Source organism: Chiloscyllium plagiosum, chromosome 3 (assembly GCF_004010195.1).
Source record: "Chiloscyllium plagiosum isolate BGI_BamShark_2017 chromosome 3, ASM401019v2, whole genome shotgun sequence".
Lineage (NCBI taxonomy): Eukaryota > Metazoa > Chordata > Chondrichthyes > Orectolobiformes > Hemiscylliidae > Chiloscyllium > Chiloscyllium plagiosum.
The window spans coordinates 93677419-93695566 of record NC_057712.1 but is presented as its reverse complement, the minus strand read 5'-3'; the positions used below and the strand labels follow the sequence as shown (position 1 = coordinate 93695566).

The 18148-nt window shown below is 44.5% G+C and overlaps 1 protein-coding gene across 1 annotated transcript in view; it reads left to right on the top strand.

The window, feature by feature from the left end:
• Window positions 1–6795: 6795 nt before the first annotated feature.
• The window catches only part of myb (v-myb avian myeloblastosis viral oncogene homolog), a 112381-nt gene continuing 101028 nt past the window's right edge, over window positions 6796–18148 (top strand). Inside the window, exon 1 of the mRNA XM_043686203.1 lies at window positions 6796–6910. Coding sequence (XP_043542138.1) covers window positions 6858–6910 — 53 coding nt within the window. The 5' untranslated portion in view covers window positions 6796–6857. The remainder of the gene's footprint in view (window positions 6911–18148) is intronic.

The following is an 18148-nucleotide window of genomic DNA, read 5'->3' as shown; positions in this document are numbered from 1 at the left end:
GGAGACTTCACCTGTATCATTGATGCAGATGGATGATCCGGCAGGGGGGACAGTAAACTGGACGCCATGTCCAGAGCCCTGATGGAAACGGTAAAAGATGCCAAGCTGCACGACGTCTTCAGCACCTCTGCAGACGGAGCGCAGTGTAGATACACCTGGTCACGGGCAGACGGGTCTATCCGCTCAAGGATAGATTACCTGTTTGTGTCCAGAACATTCTCGGTCAGATCCACTGACATCAAGCCGTTGTTCTTCTCTGACCACTGCCTCCTGCTGGCCAATTGTCACCTACAGGACAAGCAGCAGGCTGGTAAGGGAACGTGGAAGCTGAACACCAAGCTGTTGACCCCGGGAAACATCGAGGAGCTCAAGAGGGATTATGCAGGTTGGAGAACCGTGAAGCCGCTGTTTGAGTCCCCAGCAGACTGATGGGAAACAGTAAAAGGGAACATCAAGAGGTTCTTCATCCTCAAAGGTGTTCAGGAGGCGAGAGAGAGGCGGGGAAAACTGTCCCAGCTCCAGGAAAGTATGTAGAACCTGCTCCTGCTGCAGACGATGGGGGTCGATGTCACAGAGGACCTCCAGGAGGTGAAGGGCCAGCAAGCCTCGCTCTTTGCCTCGGAGGCCTCCAAGATAATCTTCCAGTCCAGGATCCGCTTGGTGGAGCAGGACGAGACGTGCTCACATTTCTTCTTCTAGAAGGTGCACAAAGAGAGCTCCGTGCACAGCAGCCTGAAGGAAGAAGAGGGCTCGATAACGTCATCTCAGGCTGACGTCATGAGGTTCAGAGTTGAAAATGTGTAGCTGGTAAAGCACAGCAGGTCAGACAGCATCCTGATGAAGGGCTTATGCCCGAAACGTCGATTCTCCTGTTCCTTGGATGCTGCCTGACCTGCTGTGCTTTACCAGCAACACATTTTCAGCTCTGATCTCTAGCATCTGCAGACCTCACTTTCTCCCCGTCATGAGGATCAGCAAATCCTTCTACGCCAGTCTATAAGACTCAAAGCCAACCGACAGCGTGGCCTCCCAGTCGTTCCTGTCTTCTATCATGGAGGTCTTAGACGACAGAACACAGGAGCAGCTGGGTGCAATTGCAACATTTAAGAGGCATTTGGATGGGTATATGAATAGGAAGGGTTTGGAGGGATATGGACCAGGTGCTAGCAGGTGGGACGAGATTAGGTTGGGTTATCTGGTTGGCATGGATGGGTTGAACTGAAGGGTATGTTTCCATGCTATACATCTCTATGACTCTATGACCTGCCGCTATCTCTGGACAAGCTGACCAAGGCCCTCGAGTCCTTCGAAAAGAATAAAACTCCCGGAAGCGACAGTTACCGGTCGAGCTGTATTCTGCTCTGTGTTACTTGATTGGCCAGGACCTGCTGGAGGTGTATGTCAGATGCTTCTGGCAGGTACCATGAGTGAATCCATGAGGAAAGGCACCATCACCCTCATCTACAAGCGGAAGGGAGAGAGGGAGGAAATCAGAAATTGGAGACCAATCTCACTATTAAATGCAGATTACAAAATGTTGGCAAAGGTCATCGCCAACTGGGTCAGGTCTGCTCTGGGATCAGTGATCCACCCTGACCAAACCTATGCTTTACCGGGCAGGAAGATCACTGAGAGTCCCGCACTCCTCAGGGATACAATCGCCTACGTGCAGGACAGAGGGTTGGATTTTCAAAGTTTGTGAGAAGATTTGTAGCTCGGGTGCTCGTTGCTGAGGTTCTGTTCGCCGAGCTGAAAGTTTTTGTTGTAAACGTTTCGTTCCCTGTCTAGGTGACATCCTCAGTGCTTGGGAGCCTCCTGTGAAGCGCTTCTGTGGTGTTTCCTCCGGCATTTATAGTGGCCTGTCCCTGCCGCTTCCAGTTGTCAGTTTCAGCTGTCTGCTGTAGTGGTCGGTATATTGGGTCCAGGTCGATGTGTTTGTTGATGGAGTTTGTGGATGAGTGCCATGCTTCTAGGAATTCCCTGGCTGTTCTTTGTTTGGCCGAGTTGACAGAGGGTTGGATACCTGCCTGGTCAGCCTGGACCACGAGAAAGCCTTTGACAGGATGTTGTACACTTAATTGAGGGATGTTCTCTCCAAAATGGGCTTTGGGGAGGGAATCTGCAATTGGATCAGACTGCTTTACACCAACATTGTCAGTGCAGTCTCAATCAATGGGTGGGAATCAGATAGCTTCCCAGTCAGATCTGGAGTCAGGCAGGGCTGCCCTCTCTCTCCTGCCTTGTTGGTGTGCTGCATAGAGCCATTGGCCAAGTTCATTATGTCCCAATACATGTGTGAATCATAATGTAACACATGTATTGGGCCAAGCAGTGGAATGTGGTGAAAGGGTTAAAATTATGTCCCAATACATGTGTGAATCTAACCGGAATGGAGGTGTTGCTTAGTCCCGTGTGAATCTTATTACACACCTCCCCGTGTGAATCTTCTTATCTGTATGTAACCAGAATGGAATGTGTTTTTTAGCCTTGCTCTGCTGTTCACATGAATGTTTATATCTGGAAAAGAGTATATCAGCTGGAAAAGTCTCCAGTTCGGTGAGTCTGCTCTGGGGTTACGTTTAACCGCCGAGCGTGGGTTGTTTGCAACCGCTCTACGAGAACTGACGGCTCCCAGTTCCGGTAACATGTAGAGTGAGTATAAGCCAGACCCGTTGTGGCGACGCTGCGGGGAATAAAATGCCCATATTCTAGCAGACTCGCCTCTTGGTCGTTTGTTCTGTGTCAGACTACTCTCCTACGAACCTGACCTTGAGAATTTTTTTTAAAACAATCAGGAAGGATGCGAGCCTGAGAGGGGTGACTATTCCTGGCAGTGAGGGCCTACAGGTTAAGGCCTCCCTGTACATGGATGACATCGCCGTTTTCTGCTCAGATCCGCTGTCCATGCACAGACTCATGTGCATATGTGACCAGTTTGAACGGTCCTCGGGGGCCAAGGTAAACCGAGGCAAGAACAAGGCCATGCTCTTCGGGAACTGGGCTGACCAATCCTTCATCCCCTTCACCGTCAGGACCGACCACCTGAAGGTGCTGGGTACTTGGTTCAGAGGGGCTCGGGCATACGCCATGTCTTAGCGGGAGTGTATCAAGAAAGTGAGGCAGAAACTGGGCAGATGGAAGCTACAGTCGCTCTCCATCATGGGTAAAAACCTGGTCATCAGGTGTGAGGCACTGTCATTGCTGGTATACATGGCACAGGTCTGGCTTATTCCCAGAATTTGTGCCATTGCAGTCACCCGGGCCTTCTTCCGTTTTGTATGGAGATCAAAGATGACCAGGGTTTGAAGGGACTCGATGTACAAAGCTCTGGGCAACGGGGGAAAAAACACACTAAATGCCACCCTCACCCTGATGGCCACCTTTGTGTGTGGCTGCATCAAGCTGTGCGTAGATCCCTGGTATGCAAACACAAAGTGTCACTACATACTGAGGTTCTACCTGTCCCCAGTGTTGCGAAGGATGGGCCTGGCCTCGCTGCCACGGAGCGCTCCGAGTAGTTCGGGAAAAGCTCGCTGCCACGGAGCGCTCCGAGTAGTTCGGGAAAAGGAGAGGGCGATCCTATCGAGCGGTTCCCTGGGCAGACTGTCAAAGTCATTTGGCAGAATGCCTCATCACCAGAACTTTCCAACAACCACCAAGACATGGCTTGGCTTGTGGTGAGAAGGGCTGTGCGTGTGAGATCCTTTATGCACGCCCGGACTCTCTGCCGCACCGCACGCTGCCCTCGAAGCGGCTGTGAGGGGGATGAGACTATCACACACCTCCTTCTGGAATGTGCCTATGCAAAAGAAGTCTGGAGAGGAATGCAATGGTGTTTGTCAAGGTTCGTCCCGAGGAGCTCCGTGGCACGGGACTCCGTGCTCTACGGTCTGTTCCCCAAGATGAACATCAACTGTGCCTGGAGGATCATCAACTCAGTGAAAGACACTCTTTGGTCCGAAACCTGTTGATTTCCAGCTGAAGGAGCTGACCCCAACTGAGTGTTGCAGACTGGCACATTCCAAGGTCCAGGAATATGTGTTGAGAGACGCGCTGAAGCTTGGGGCAGCTGCCGCCAAAACACGGTGGGGAAAGACCACCGTGTAACATCTGCCTACCTAAGAAGAACAGGGGGCCCACGCAGTCATTTGGGCCCCACTGACGCCTCAGCTAAATATATGGATGGCAAACGTACAGACCTGTATATACGAATGATTACTCGATCTCTTTGTGCAAAGAAATGGAATGTTTACGTATGTATGGCATGGCCAACTGTACAGATCATCAAAATATTTTTATGAATAAAGTATATTTTTGAAATAAAAAAAAGTTTTGGGTGACTGTGTGGAGTTTGCACATTCTCCCTGTGTCTGCGTGGGTTTGCTCCGGTTTCCTCCCACGGTTCATAGATGTGCAGGTCAGGTGAATTGGCCATGCTAAATTGCCCGTAGTGTTAGGCGCAATAGTCCGAGGGAAATGGGTCTGGGTGGGTTACTCTTTGGAGGGTTGGTGTGGACTTGTTAGGCCGAAGGACCTGTTTCCACACTGTAGGGAATCTAATGGAAAGGCAAATCAAGACAGGACTTATACACTTAATGGGAGTGTTGCTGAACAAAGGAAACCTTAGAGTGCAGGTTCATATCTTCTTGAAACTGGGGTTTCAGGTATATAGGATAGTTAGGAAGGCATTTAGTATGCTTTCCTTTATTGGTCAGTGCATTAAGTATAGGTGTTGGGAGATCATGTTGCCGCTGTACACAATATTGACTAGGCCACTTTTGGAGTATTCTGTGCAATTCTGGTCTCCCTGCTATAGGAAGAATGTTGTGAAACTTGAAAAGGTTCAGAAAAGATTTCTGAGGATGTTGCCAGAGTTGGAAGGTTTAAGCTATGGGGACAGGCTGAATAGGCAGGGGCTATTTTCCCTGGACAGTTGGAGGCTGAGGGGTGACCTTCTACAAGTTTATAAAATCATGAGGGGCATGCATAGGGTAAATACGCAAAGTGTTTTCCCCAGGGTGGGGGAGTCTAAAACTAGAGGACATAGGTATAGGTGAGAGGGGAAAGACATAGAAGGGACCTAAGAGGCAACTTTTTTACATAGAGGGTGGTGCGTGTATGGAATGAGCTGCCAGATGAAGTGGTGTAGGCTGGTACAATTACAACATTTAAATGGCAACTGGATGGGTATATGAGCAGAAAGGGTTTAGAGGATATGGGCCAAATGCTGGCAAACGGGACTAGATTTATATAGGCAATCTGGTCGGCATGGATGAGTTGGGCCGAAGGGTCTGCTTCTATGCTATATATCTGTAAGACTCTAATAAGACACTCCCACATTTGTGGTATTTGTATTCAGTGCCTCGATAAAGCTGAGGGTATCTTTTTTTTAACTAACCTTGCCACTTAAGACATGGAGTCATGCAGCACAGAAACAGATCCTTCAAACCAACTTGTCTGTGCCGATCAGAGATCCCAATAAGATCTAGATTTACGGGCAGCACGATGGCACAGTGGTTAGCACTGTTGCTTCACAGCGCCAGAGACCAGGGTTCAATTCCCGTCTCAGGCAACTGTCTTGTGAAGTTTGCACATTCTTCCCGTGTCTGCGGGGGTTTCCTCCCACAGTCCAAAGATGTGCAGGTTAGGCGGATTGGCCATGCCAAATTGCCTGTAGTGTGTTCGTGAAGGGGTAAATGTAGGGGAATGGGTCTGGGTGAGTTGCTCTTCGGAGAGTCAGTGTGGTCTTGTTGGGCCGAAGGGCCTATTTCCACATTGTAAGTAATCTAATCTAGTCCAGTTGGCCCATATCTCTCTAAACACTCAGATTCTTCGAGACACATGAAGATGAATCAAGTCTGCCCAAGTTTGTAAGAGAAAAATCATGACTTAACAAATTTTATTTGAATTTTTCGATGAGGCAAATGACAGTAGTGTATGGGAGGGGGGAGGGAAGAATCTGATTCCAAAATTGGCTGAATTATTTAGCCAGTTTGTTTACTGATATTCCTTTTTATTGAGGACTGTTTTTTTAAACTGTCTGATCGACATAGTCAAGTGTTTCAGGTGTAATTCAGTTCTCGGTAGGGAATTGTTGTTTCACTGACTGGTTACAGCCTGTGTGTTACTCTTTTCTCTATTTTTTGAAAAAAGGACAATGTTGATTTGTGGCAGGGTTTAGCCCTTGCACTCTAGTTTTCTTTGTGTTTTTGTGTGTGTCTTCACTGTTTTTTGGTGTTTGGACTGAACCCTTGTGAGAAGTTACAACTTTCCAGGTGAGCTGTTCCTGTGGGTAAGCCTGACCCTAGGACTAGGCCTCTTTAAAGACTGAACACCTGTGTGTGTGCTGGGAGGTGAGCACTTGCTGTATCCTGGAGTTTGGGAGTGGTCCAAAGCCCTGTAAGGTAACTGCACCTTTACAATATACTGTGTTCCTGTGAGTGGGCCTAGTTCTCTATGAATGGGCCTGAACTCTATGGCGACTGAACACCTGTACGCTGTGCGGTGTGCGTTTGCTGCCTTCAGGAGTGGACTCTGCCCTTGGTTGTGGAATCTGATTTTAGCAATGGACTCTGCAGTTTGGAGTGGACTCTATTTCTGACAATGCACTTTTTATACTGGAGTGGACTCTGTTCCTGGGAATAAACTCTACATTTTGAAGAGAACTGTTTGTCGAATGAACTCTGTACTAGAAGGGACTCTGTTTATAATTGACTCTGTCTTGTTGCTTGTTGGGTTTAACACCTGCACTGTCTTGTGTGTCGCTGGGTCTGGCAGGCTTTACTGTGAGACGGAAGGCTCATAGGTCGTCCTGAAATCTGTCACCCTGATAGCCGGAGGGTGGGTAGGCCATCCCAATGCCAGAGGGTGGGTATGCCATCCCAATGCCAGTCACACCGAGAGCCGGAAGGTGAGTAGGCCGTTCTGAGTGCTGTCGTCCCAAGAAGGGGTAATCGGAACGGGCTGTCCTAGAGGTGGTCGGAAGGTGTGTCAGAGCAGCCAAGCACCAGAAGATGCATAGGGGCAGGCCGAAATCCAGAAGGCTTGTGGGCTGCCCTGCGCATTGTCATCCCAGGGAAGGGGATGGGCTGTCCTAGAGGTGGCCTGAAGATGTTTCGGGGCAGTCCACAGGCCGGATGGCATGTTGGGGTGGGCAAGAGCCAGATGGTACATGGGGCAGACCGAAAGCCGGAAACTGGGTAGGCCGTCCTCAACACGGTCACCCCGGGCCGGTGCGAGGGCGGGCTGTCCTAGAGGTGGCCAGACGGCGCGAAGGGCAGTTAGGGAAGCTGGATGGTGCATAGGCTGTCCTGACCGTTGTCATCTTGGGGGGGGGAGGAGGAGGTGGTTAGGGAGGGAGGACAGGCTATCCTAGAGGTGGCCGGAAGGGGCATAGGGGCGTGCTGCCTCAGAGTGGCTGTAAGGTGGAAGTGGTGGGTGGCTTGCTGGGGGTCTGTATCTTATGCACTTTTTTAAATGTAATTGGACTGTCTTATATGTCACTGTTACTGTTTTGTGGTGACTGAAACTGAATTTGAGGTTTATCCTCATTTCCCTGAAAACTAGTTGAATGGTAGGGTTTGGTGCCGAGCTTGCCGCTCCTCTCCCTTGTAAATTGCTTTTGCTCTGTATACAGCTGTTAATGTTCATTTTTTGTAAACTGTGTATATTTAAAATTAAAAAATAACCAGGAGATTTAGCATCTCCTCAGTTCAGGGAACTTACCCCAAGCTGGCTGGCCGCAGCTAGTGTACTGTGCGCAAGTAAATAAAAGGTGACTTGGTTGCAGGACACTGGCCTTTGTGCAGTTATTTCAATGGTCGAGCACTATTTCAAGGTACAGTACAACTGAAAGTAATTGGTTAACATCCTCCATTAGTTTTGGTAAATTTCCAATCAAAATATGCAGTTGAAAGTCATATTAACAGACTTGTGAATTTAGGGAGGAATCAACAAAACAAAATAACAAGATTAGAATCTCCTCAGTTGAGGACTGACTCAAAGTTGACTGGTGACAACCGGTGTGCTATGCACTAGTAAATAAAGTCAGGAGTGAAGGGCTTATGCCCGAAATGTCAACTCTCCCACTCCTCAAATGCTGCCTGACCTGCTGTGCTTTGCCAGTGCCACACTTTTCACTCTGATCTCCAGCATCTACAGTCTTCACTTACTCTCAGATTAGTAAATAGAGGGTGACTTGGTGATCGGATACTGGTCGCTGTGCAGAAACGCATAAACGTGGATAAATCCCCAGGATCTGATCAGGTGTACCCTAGAACTCTATGGGAGGCTAGGGAAGTGATTGCTGGGCCTCTTACTGAAATATTTATATCATCGATAGTCACAGGTGAGGTGCCGGAAGACTGGAGGTTGGCTAACGTGTTTAAAAAAGGTGGTAAGGACAAGCCAGGGAACTATATACCAGTGAGCCTGAAGTCAGTGGTGGGCAGGTTGTTGGAGGGAATCCTGAGGGACAGGATGTATGTGTATTTGGAAAGGCAAGGACTGATTAAGAATAGTCAGCATGGCTTTGTGTGTGGGAAATAATGTCTCACAAACTTGATTGAGTTTTTTGAAGAAGAGGATTGATAAGGGCAGAGCAGTAGATATGATCTATACGAACTTCAGTAAGGCGTTCAACAAGATTCCCATGGGAGACTGATTAGCAAGGTTAGATCTCATGGAAAACAGGGAGAACTAGCCATATGGATACCAGAATTGGCTCAAAGGTAGAAGACAGAGGCTGGTGGTGGAGGGTTGTTTTTCAGACTGGAGGCCTGTAACCAGTGGAGTGCCACAAGGATCGGTGCTGGGTCCACTACTTTTTGTTATGAATGATAAGAGGTATAGTTAGTAAGTTTGCAGATGACATTAAAATTGGAGGTGTAGTGGACAGCGAAAAAGGTTACCTCAGATTACAACGGGATCTTGATCAGATGGGCCAATGGGCTGAGAAGTGGCAGATGGAGTTTAATTCAGATAAATGTGAAGTGCTGCGTTTTGGGAAAGCAAATCTTAGCAGGACTTAGCAACTTAATGGTAAGGTCCTAGGGAATGTTGCTGAACAAAGACACCTTGGAGTGCAGGTTCATAGCTCCTTGAAAGTGGAGTCGCAGGTAGATAGGATAGTGAAGATGGCATTTGGAATGCTTTGCTTTATTGGTCAGAGTACTGTGTACAGGAGTTGGGAGGTCATGTTGCAACCGTATAGGACATTGGTTAGGCCACTGTTGGAATATTGCGTGCAATTCTGGTCTCCTTCCTATCGGAAAGATGTTTTGAAACTTGAAAGGGTTCAGAAAAGATTGACAAGGATGTTGCCAGGGTTGGAAGATTTGAGTTATAGGGAGAGGCTGAACAGGCTGGGACTGTTTTCTCTGGAGCGTCGGAGGCTGAGGGGTGATCTTATAAAAGTTTACAAAATCATACGGGGCATAGATAAGATAAATAGACAAAGTCTTTTCCCTGGGGTGGGGGAGTCCAGAACAAGAGGGCATAGGTCTCGGGGTGAGAGGGGAAAGATATAAAAGAGACCTAAGGGACAACGTTTTCATGCAGAGGGTGGTATGTGTATGGAATGACCTGCCAGAGGATATGGTGGAGGCTGGTACAATTGCAACATTTAAAAGACATTTGGATGAGTATATGAATAGGAAGGGTTTGGAGGGTTACAGGCCAGGTGCTGACAGGTTGGACTAGATTGGGTTGGGATGTCTGGTCGGCATGGACGGGTTGGACTGAAGGGTCTGTTTCCATGCTGCGCATCTCTATGGCTCTAGGACAGGAAGATACAGATGGACTAGTCAAATGCACTATACAGTCGCAAATGAAATTTAATCTAGAAAAGAGTGAGTGATGCGTTTTTATGAGGACTAACAAGGCAAGAGAGTGCACATTAGATGGTAGAACCCTAAGAAGTACAGAGGATTGAGGTACCTTGTTGTGTATGTCCATAGATCCTTGAAACTAATAGGATAAGTGAATAACATGGTTACAAAAGCAAATAGGATACTAGCTTTTATTAGTCAAGGAATTAAAGGCAAGAGCAAAAGGTTATGATGGAACTGTATGGCCATAGCTGGAGCACCGTCTGCAGTTCTGGTTGCCACATTATAGCAAGGTTGCAATTGTACTGGAGAGTTTGCAGAAGAGATTCGTGAGGATGTTGACTGGGCTGGAGCAATTCATCTAAAGTATACTAGAAAGACTGTGGTTGTTTTCATTATAGCAGAGGAGGCTGAGGCCGGGGGAATCTCAGTGAGGTGTAAGAAGTCTGAAGGTCATAAGGAGAAACTTTTCCCCTTAATAGAGGCGTCAATAATAAGTGGACACAGTCTTAAGTTAAGGAGCACAGGGTTTAGAGGGAATTTGAGGAAAGTTTTTTCACCCAGAGGGCTGTGGTTATTTGGAACTCACTGTCTAATGGGTCAGTAGAGGTTGGAACTCTTAAACATTTGAGAATGATTTAGATAAAAATTGGAAATGCCATAGTATCCAAGACTAGAGGCCTATCCTGAGAAATGGGGATAGAATAAATGAATGTTTGATGACTGGCATGGACACTGGTCCAAAAGGCCATATATGCTGTATATGAACTGAAACTGCAACTGCTAAATTTTTTTATTCATTCATGGGATGAGGGTGTCACTGGTTAGGCCAGCATTTATTGCCATCCCTAATTGCCCAGAGGGAAGTTAAAGTCAATCCATTGCGATGCATTTGGAGTCACATATTGGCCAGACCAGGTAATCATGGCAGTTTCCTTCCATGAAGGTCATTAGTGAACCAGATGGGTCTTTCCAACAATTGACTTGTGGTCAGTATTAGACTCTTATTTCCAGATTTTTGTTGAATTCAAATTCCACCTTCTGCTATGGCAGGATTCAAACCCAGTCCCCAGAACATTATCTGGGTGAACAGTCCAGCAATAATACTGCTACGCCATTGCCTCCCATAAATTATGTTTTTTTCTTGTCTCAATTCTCTCTTCACACTTTTGCGTATTAAATTTTATCTATCCCTGATGATTTATGAGGGAAATTGAATATAAAAGAAATGAGATTATGCTTCATTTCTGTTATACAGAGAATTGGTGAGACCAAATATGGAGTACTGTGAACAAATGTTTAAGGGTAGATCAGAAAATCTGTTTCTAGTTCAATTAGAAGGTTCTTTCTTTTGCTTACTGATACTTTTAATCTTTATTTCTGATAGATTATAAGTGAACAACAGGAAATACCTGATCACGTTCACATGGTGAATAATACCTAAATTTGATAAGGTCTATAATAGTTGGTCATCAGGAATAACTACCAGTATATCAGACCAAAGATGCCAAAAGTAAGATTGACCTTCTCACTAGAGTTAATTATTGATAAACTGACTAAGACCTCATTAATTCTCAAACTTTTCAGTATTAAGTCACACTTCAGTGAGACAAACAATTCCACAGAATACTCGCTTTTTTCTGTTGAATTGTTTCCTCATGAATGATAAATTTATTTGTATTTACTATTGATTTAAGCAAACATTGAGAAGAACTTAAAGAAAAAGAAAAATTGCATTTGTATAGCACTTTTCATATCCTCAAGACCGACTAAACCATTTTAGTGCCAATGTATTCGTTTTGAAATGTAGTCGCTATTTTAATAGCGAGAGATATTGGCAAGTCGAATGTTGGTTGTTGTCATGCTAACATTTCTGATTCCAATCTGCTGCAGTACTCCAGTAACTCAACACAAACTGCAGGTACAGTACCCCATTTTCCGCTTAGGCACTTTACAGCTGTTAGGAATCAACATGCAATTTAACAATTTCAGAACTTAAACACTGTCCAACTGTCCTATGGTGGCATGGTGACTCAGTAGTTAGCCCTGATTCCTCATAGTGCCAGGGACCTGGGTTTGATTCCATCCTTGGGTGACTGCCTTGGTTGTAGAGTTTTAAATAAGGTGTTTGAGAGCCAACTCTTTTTCATTTTTTTATCAATTTTTTCACTAATAGAGATAGTGGTTTCCCAAGATTGTTCCATAGCACCTCCTATGGTCAGCTGAAGAGAAGCACTAACAAAAAAAAGCCAATCAAGAACTTAGTGAAGAAAAATTATGTATGTTACTAAAGTTAGAATAAGCAGATTTGCAAATGAGAAATTTTCTATGGGACCTCTGTCTCAAGTTACAAAATAAAATCACACTCACTCTTCCACACTTGGCAGCAAAATTGTAAAAGAGAATTGTCACTTTCAATATTAAGCATTATCTACAAGTGGATTAACAATCCAAATGTAACAAGGTTTCCAACAATAGTAAAATCTACAAAAGAAATTGAATGAAGTTCCTCTTAGGTATGACTTATGCTGACAGGTCTACATTATGTAAATAGTTGATCCTCTGGCAAATGCATTTACAAGCTGGCATGGATCCAGTTACAGTATTTTTAAGACCATAATGTGCTCGCATGAAGTGTGAGGAAGTGAAAGCAAATAAAAAAGCATATGAAAGCGAAAGAGGGAAAAAAAAACATATGAGAAAGAATGTGCCTGACAGGAACACCAAAAAAGCTTGAGGGGTGATTTTAACCCTGTGAGAACAGATTGCACATTTCAATCATTTCACAGAACACCTTTTGCACTTTAACACGTGATGCCCACCACCCAGGAACCACAGGCCAAGAGTCAGCTTTTCTGATCTACTTGAAGAGCAGTGCATCAGGATGCTGGCTTTTTCCAGATAGGCTGTTGTAGACCCTGTAACCCCTTGCAGCAGGACCTAGAGTTGGACCAAGAGTCACACATTGCCAATGGTTGCTAACTTCACAGCAGCCCCTAACCTCTTTGTCACTGCCTCCTTTCAATGTACCAAAGGGACAGTTTCCACTTCTGCCTAAACTAGACTCAATAGAGAGAAAGGAACATAAGATCGTGTTAATGGGATTAGGCAAAGTAGAATATGAAGAAACTAATGTGAAGTATAAACACAATAGCCCATTTGGCCTGAATAGTCTGTTTCCTGTGTAGTAAATTTGACATCATGCTGTGTAATGAAGGACCAGAGGGCTAAATCATGGTTCTTTGGTTAAAAGCAAGTTGCTTCAAATTTTTTGAAGGTATTCCTATCATGAGGCATAGTGAGATTTCTTGACAAATCTTATGAAATTCACTTCATTAACGAGCTAACCCACCCATACCATCCCTCACATCTGATTTTATCCCCACCTTATCACAAGTGGTTCCCAGAACAACCTGCCATTCAACAGATATCTACCATAAGACCATGATGTGGAGGTGATAGTGTTGGACTGGAGTGGACAAGGTCAGAAGTCACATGACACCACGTCACAGTCCAACAGATTTATCTGAAATCATACGTTTTAGGAGTGCTGCTCCTTCGGCAGATGAAGTGTGACTTCTGACTTTTACCTAAAAACTGACATCTCTTGCACTGGCACCATCTTTGACAGGTTGCTGTCTCCCAGATAAGCATCGGCAGTTTTCAGCATTGCGCCTCACTAGTGGCATAATGGCACACATCCACAAAGCCATGCTGCTCACAGCACATAGCTAGCACACCGAACACACTGTCACACGTACAATTCTATTCTTTCACTAATCCACATCATTAAACCACCAGGCCACACACTTTACCTGAGCTTAGATATAACCCATGTGAAGATCCTTTCTATGTCCCCAGTACCCAATGGTGGATCTTCATCTTGTCATTGTTCATTCAGGAAGTATCACATACAGCCAAATATTTGGACAAGTCCAAACTTGAGCTTATATTCACAGCCAGCAAGAGGGGACACAAACACAATGAATACAAGCTGCTGCTCATGCTGACATTGTGAACCAAATGCTGATATCTTGAACATTGACAGTCTGTGATAGTCTCCTGTATCCAATACTCATCCTCTGGAACCAGGTGTCAATCAGGTCCTGTCTGCCTTGTGGGCTCCAATGCAACTGAGCTCTGTCATCCACAAGGAGAGCTTCTTCTCGGAAGACTGCTCCCCTTTCCCCAATTCATCAGCATCCAGCACATCACCCTATGCCAGCTTCAATTGTATAGAGTATAGTACGCTAGGCGCAGCACACTTTGTAAGTACTATACTGGTGTTACACCACCATCAACACCCCCCCTACCCACCTGGCCCGAGACCAATCCATGCAACTAAATAGTAACTTCAGCAGTCTATCATTGCTCCAGCCCTGCCTGCAATGCAGTATGTGCACCAACCTGGTGAAGATGCTGCAGCAGAACATTCACTCTTCATGCATTGCATTTTTGTGAAGAAATGTTTGCAAATGAAGTATAGCTGGAGTTTGCAAACCCTTGAGGAGAAAGTGAGGTCTGCAGATGCTGGAGATCAGAGCTGAAAATGTGTTGCTGGAACAGCGCAGCAGGCCAAGCAGCATCCAGGGAACAGGAGAATCGACGTTTCGGGCATAAGCCCTTCTTCAGCTCGTCTTACATATTGATCCCTTCAGTGTTGTAACACCTAGCAAACATGCATCATGTGCCCTCACCTGTAAAGGGACATTGTCTTTGCCAAGCCTGGGCATTGTCCCAGCCATCTTCAGCTATATTTCACATCTGGTATAATTGCAATATTTAAGAGGCATTTAGATGGGTATATGAATAAGAAGGGTTTGGAGGGATATGGGCCGGGTGCTGGCAGGTGGGGACTAGATTGAGTTGGGCTATCTGGTCGGCATGGACGGGTTGGACCGAAGGGTTTGTTTTCATGCTGTACATCTCTATGACTCTATGACTAAATAAAAAAGGCAAGTAGACACTGGCAGAAACAGTCTATAGGCCCGCTAACAATATCTATATGGTAGAACAGAGAATATATATAGAGATATTGAAGACATATAACAAAGGTTGAATATTACTCATGGTGACTTTAATTTTCACCTAGATTGGGATAGTCAGGTTGACTGAAGTAGCCATGAGAAAGAATGCATGGAGTGTATTCAGGACAGTTTCTGAGAACAATATATTGGGAATTTAACCAGGATTGGGCTATTTTGGATCTGGTCATGTGTGATGAGGCAAGTTTAATAAATGATGTCAGAGTGAATGATCCCATAGGAAACAGTGACTATAGCGTGATCGAATTTAGCAGTAAGTTTGAGGAATAGGGGTCGGAAACAACTGTCCTAAGCTTAAATAAGTGTAATTACAAAGGAATGAGGGTACAGCTGGATGGTGTAGAATGGGAAAGGAATTGAACAGCAAACATGATTGAGGATCAATGGGAAATGTTCAGCAAAATAGTTCAAGGCTCATAGTAAGGATGTATTCCAGTGAGAAAGAAGGATTCTACAAAGGGGATAAGCCAACGATGGTTAACCAAGCAAGTCAAGGATAACATCAGATTGAAAGAAGATACAAATTATGTGGTAAAGATTTGTGGTAAGCCCAGAATATTGAGAATGGCTTTAACAAGGCTAACAAAAGAAAATGAGAAAAGAATAAAGAGGGAGAAAATAAGTTTTTAGAGTAAACTTGCAAGTAATGTCAACGTGGACAGCAAAAACTTCTTCAGATTTATAAAAAGAAAGAGAGAAGACAAAGTGATTTAGAGAATGAAGCTAGGGATATAAACGTGGGGACCCAGGAAATGGCAGAGGCATTGAATAAATATTTTGCATCTGTCTTTACAGTAGAAGACACTAATAAGATTCCAAGGATAAAAGGACAGGAGTTAAATTGAAAAACTATCATTCAAGATCATGTGCTCGGGAAACTATTGGGGCTAAAGACTAAGAGGTCACCTGGACTTGATGCAAAGAGTCCTAGTATATTAAAGAGAGTAATTACAGAAAAAAATGGATGCACTGGTAGTAATCTTCCAGGAATCCTCAGATTCTGGAAATGTCCTAAATGATTGGAAAACTGCCAATAGAGCACCTCTATTTAAAATGGAAAGGAGGCCAAAAGCTCTCACCAGTTAGCTTAAAATCTATTATTGGGCAAACATATCAGAGTCCATTATAAAGAATGTAATAGCAGAGCATTAGAAACGCATAATATGATCAAGCACGGTCATTATGGTATCATGAAGGGGAAGTCATGACCGACCTATTTACTAGAATTCTTTGAGGAAGTAGCAAGATGGGTAGACAAAGGGGAAGCAGTGTATGCAATATATTTGGATTTTCAAAAGGCATTTGATAAGTTGCAACACATTAGGCTGCTTACTAAGTTAAGACCCCATGGTGTTGGCAGCAATATATTAGCATGGGTAGATGATTGGCTAACTAGTAGAACACAGTGATGAGAAGAGGCTGAGAGGCCTGAGATAATTTGATATTGGGTAAATGTGAAGGTAAGTAATCTTGCATTTTCAGACTGGCAACCAATAACCGGTGGCATGTCACAGGGATCAGGGCTAAAATTATTTATAATATGTATATCCTTATGACCTGAATGAGGAAAATGAATGTTCTCTAGCCAAGTTTGTGGTAACAGAAAAGTAGGTGGGAATGCCAGTGGTGAGAATGACAGTGGTGAGAATGACAGAGTCTGCAGAGGGATATGGACAGGTTGCATGAATGAGCAAAAACTAAACTGATGGAATATAACCTGGGGAAATGTGAAGTTATGCATTTTTTCGAAAAGTATAGAAAAGCTAAATATTATTTAAATTGAAAAGTACTGCAGAAAGCTACAGAACAGAGGGAATTGGGAGTCCTAATCTACGAATCACAAAAGGCTCACATCCAAGTTCAGCAGGTAAAATAGAATGTTGGTCTTTATTTCAAAGTGCATGGAATATAAAATTGGGGAAGTTTGCAAAAACTCTACAAGGCATAGTCAGGCCACAGCTAGAATACCGTGAACCTTTTTTGTGCCCACTATCAAAGGAAAGATATGCAGGCATTAGAATCAGTCCAAAAAAGGTTCACTAGGTTAATACCAGGTAATGTAGGGACCATCTTGTGGGAGAGTCTAGGACCAGAGGACATAATATCCGAATAAGGGATCACATGTTTTAGACAGAGAATAGAAGGAATGTCTTTTCTCGGAGGGTTGTGAATTTGTGGAATTCATTATCACAGAAGCTGTTGAGGTTGGATTTTTAAGTATATTCAAGGCTGAGATGAATAGACTTTTTATCAGTAAGAAAAGCACATATTGTGGGGAGAAGGCAGAAACTATTGCTGAGGATCAGCCATGATCTCACTGGATGGCAAAGGACTGAATGACCTACTCCTGCTCCTATGTATTATGGCCTTATGTTGAGTGAGTTGATAATGAGGATGCTGAGGAAATTAGGACAGTGATGAGAAGAGGCTGAGAGGCCTGAGATAATTTGATATTGGGTAAATGTGAAGGTAAGTAATCTTGCTCTAAAATACCTGAAAAATATGAGCCAGTTATGGAGCTGAGTCACTCCTGCTGCCAAGAGAAGGCTTGGTTTATGAGTTTAAAATATTAAGCTACTTTTTTGGCATAAATTGAAAGTTAATTTGCTCCATTTACACCAATAACCTCCTGTTCAGTTTTCTAGCCAGCATACCAGCATGGAGTTATTCAGCTGTGAAGAGTTATACTTAAATGGCAAACCTAATTTGCAAGGGACATTCTTCTCTCACCGAATTCACCTCATTTCCTGTGATGTAGATGGGTTAGCTAAGCTGACTGATTCACAACCCTGAATCTTCTAGCTTACATTAACTTGGAGAAAGTGAGGACTGCAGATGCTGGAGATCGGAATTAAGAGTGTGGTGCACACAAGGTCAGGCAGCATCCGAGGAAGCGCAGAATCGACATTTCGGGCATAAGCCTTTCATCAGGATCACGGTATCCTAGCGGTGGCCTGATTCATGCCTTGTACAGTTTTTGCAAACTTCCCCAATTTTATATTCCATGCACTTTGAAATGAAGACCAACATTCTATTTTACCTGCTGAACTTGGATGTGAGCCTTTTGTGATTCATAGATTAGGACTCCCAATTCCCTCTGTCCTGTAGCTTTCTGCAGTACTTTTCGATTTAAATAATATCCAGCTTTTCTATATTTTTGAAAAACTGCATTTCCCCAGGCTATATTCCATCAGCCCAATTTTTGCTCATTCATGTAACCTGTCCATATCCTTCTGCAGACTTTGTCATTCTCACCACTGGCCTTCCCATCTATTT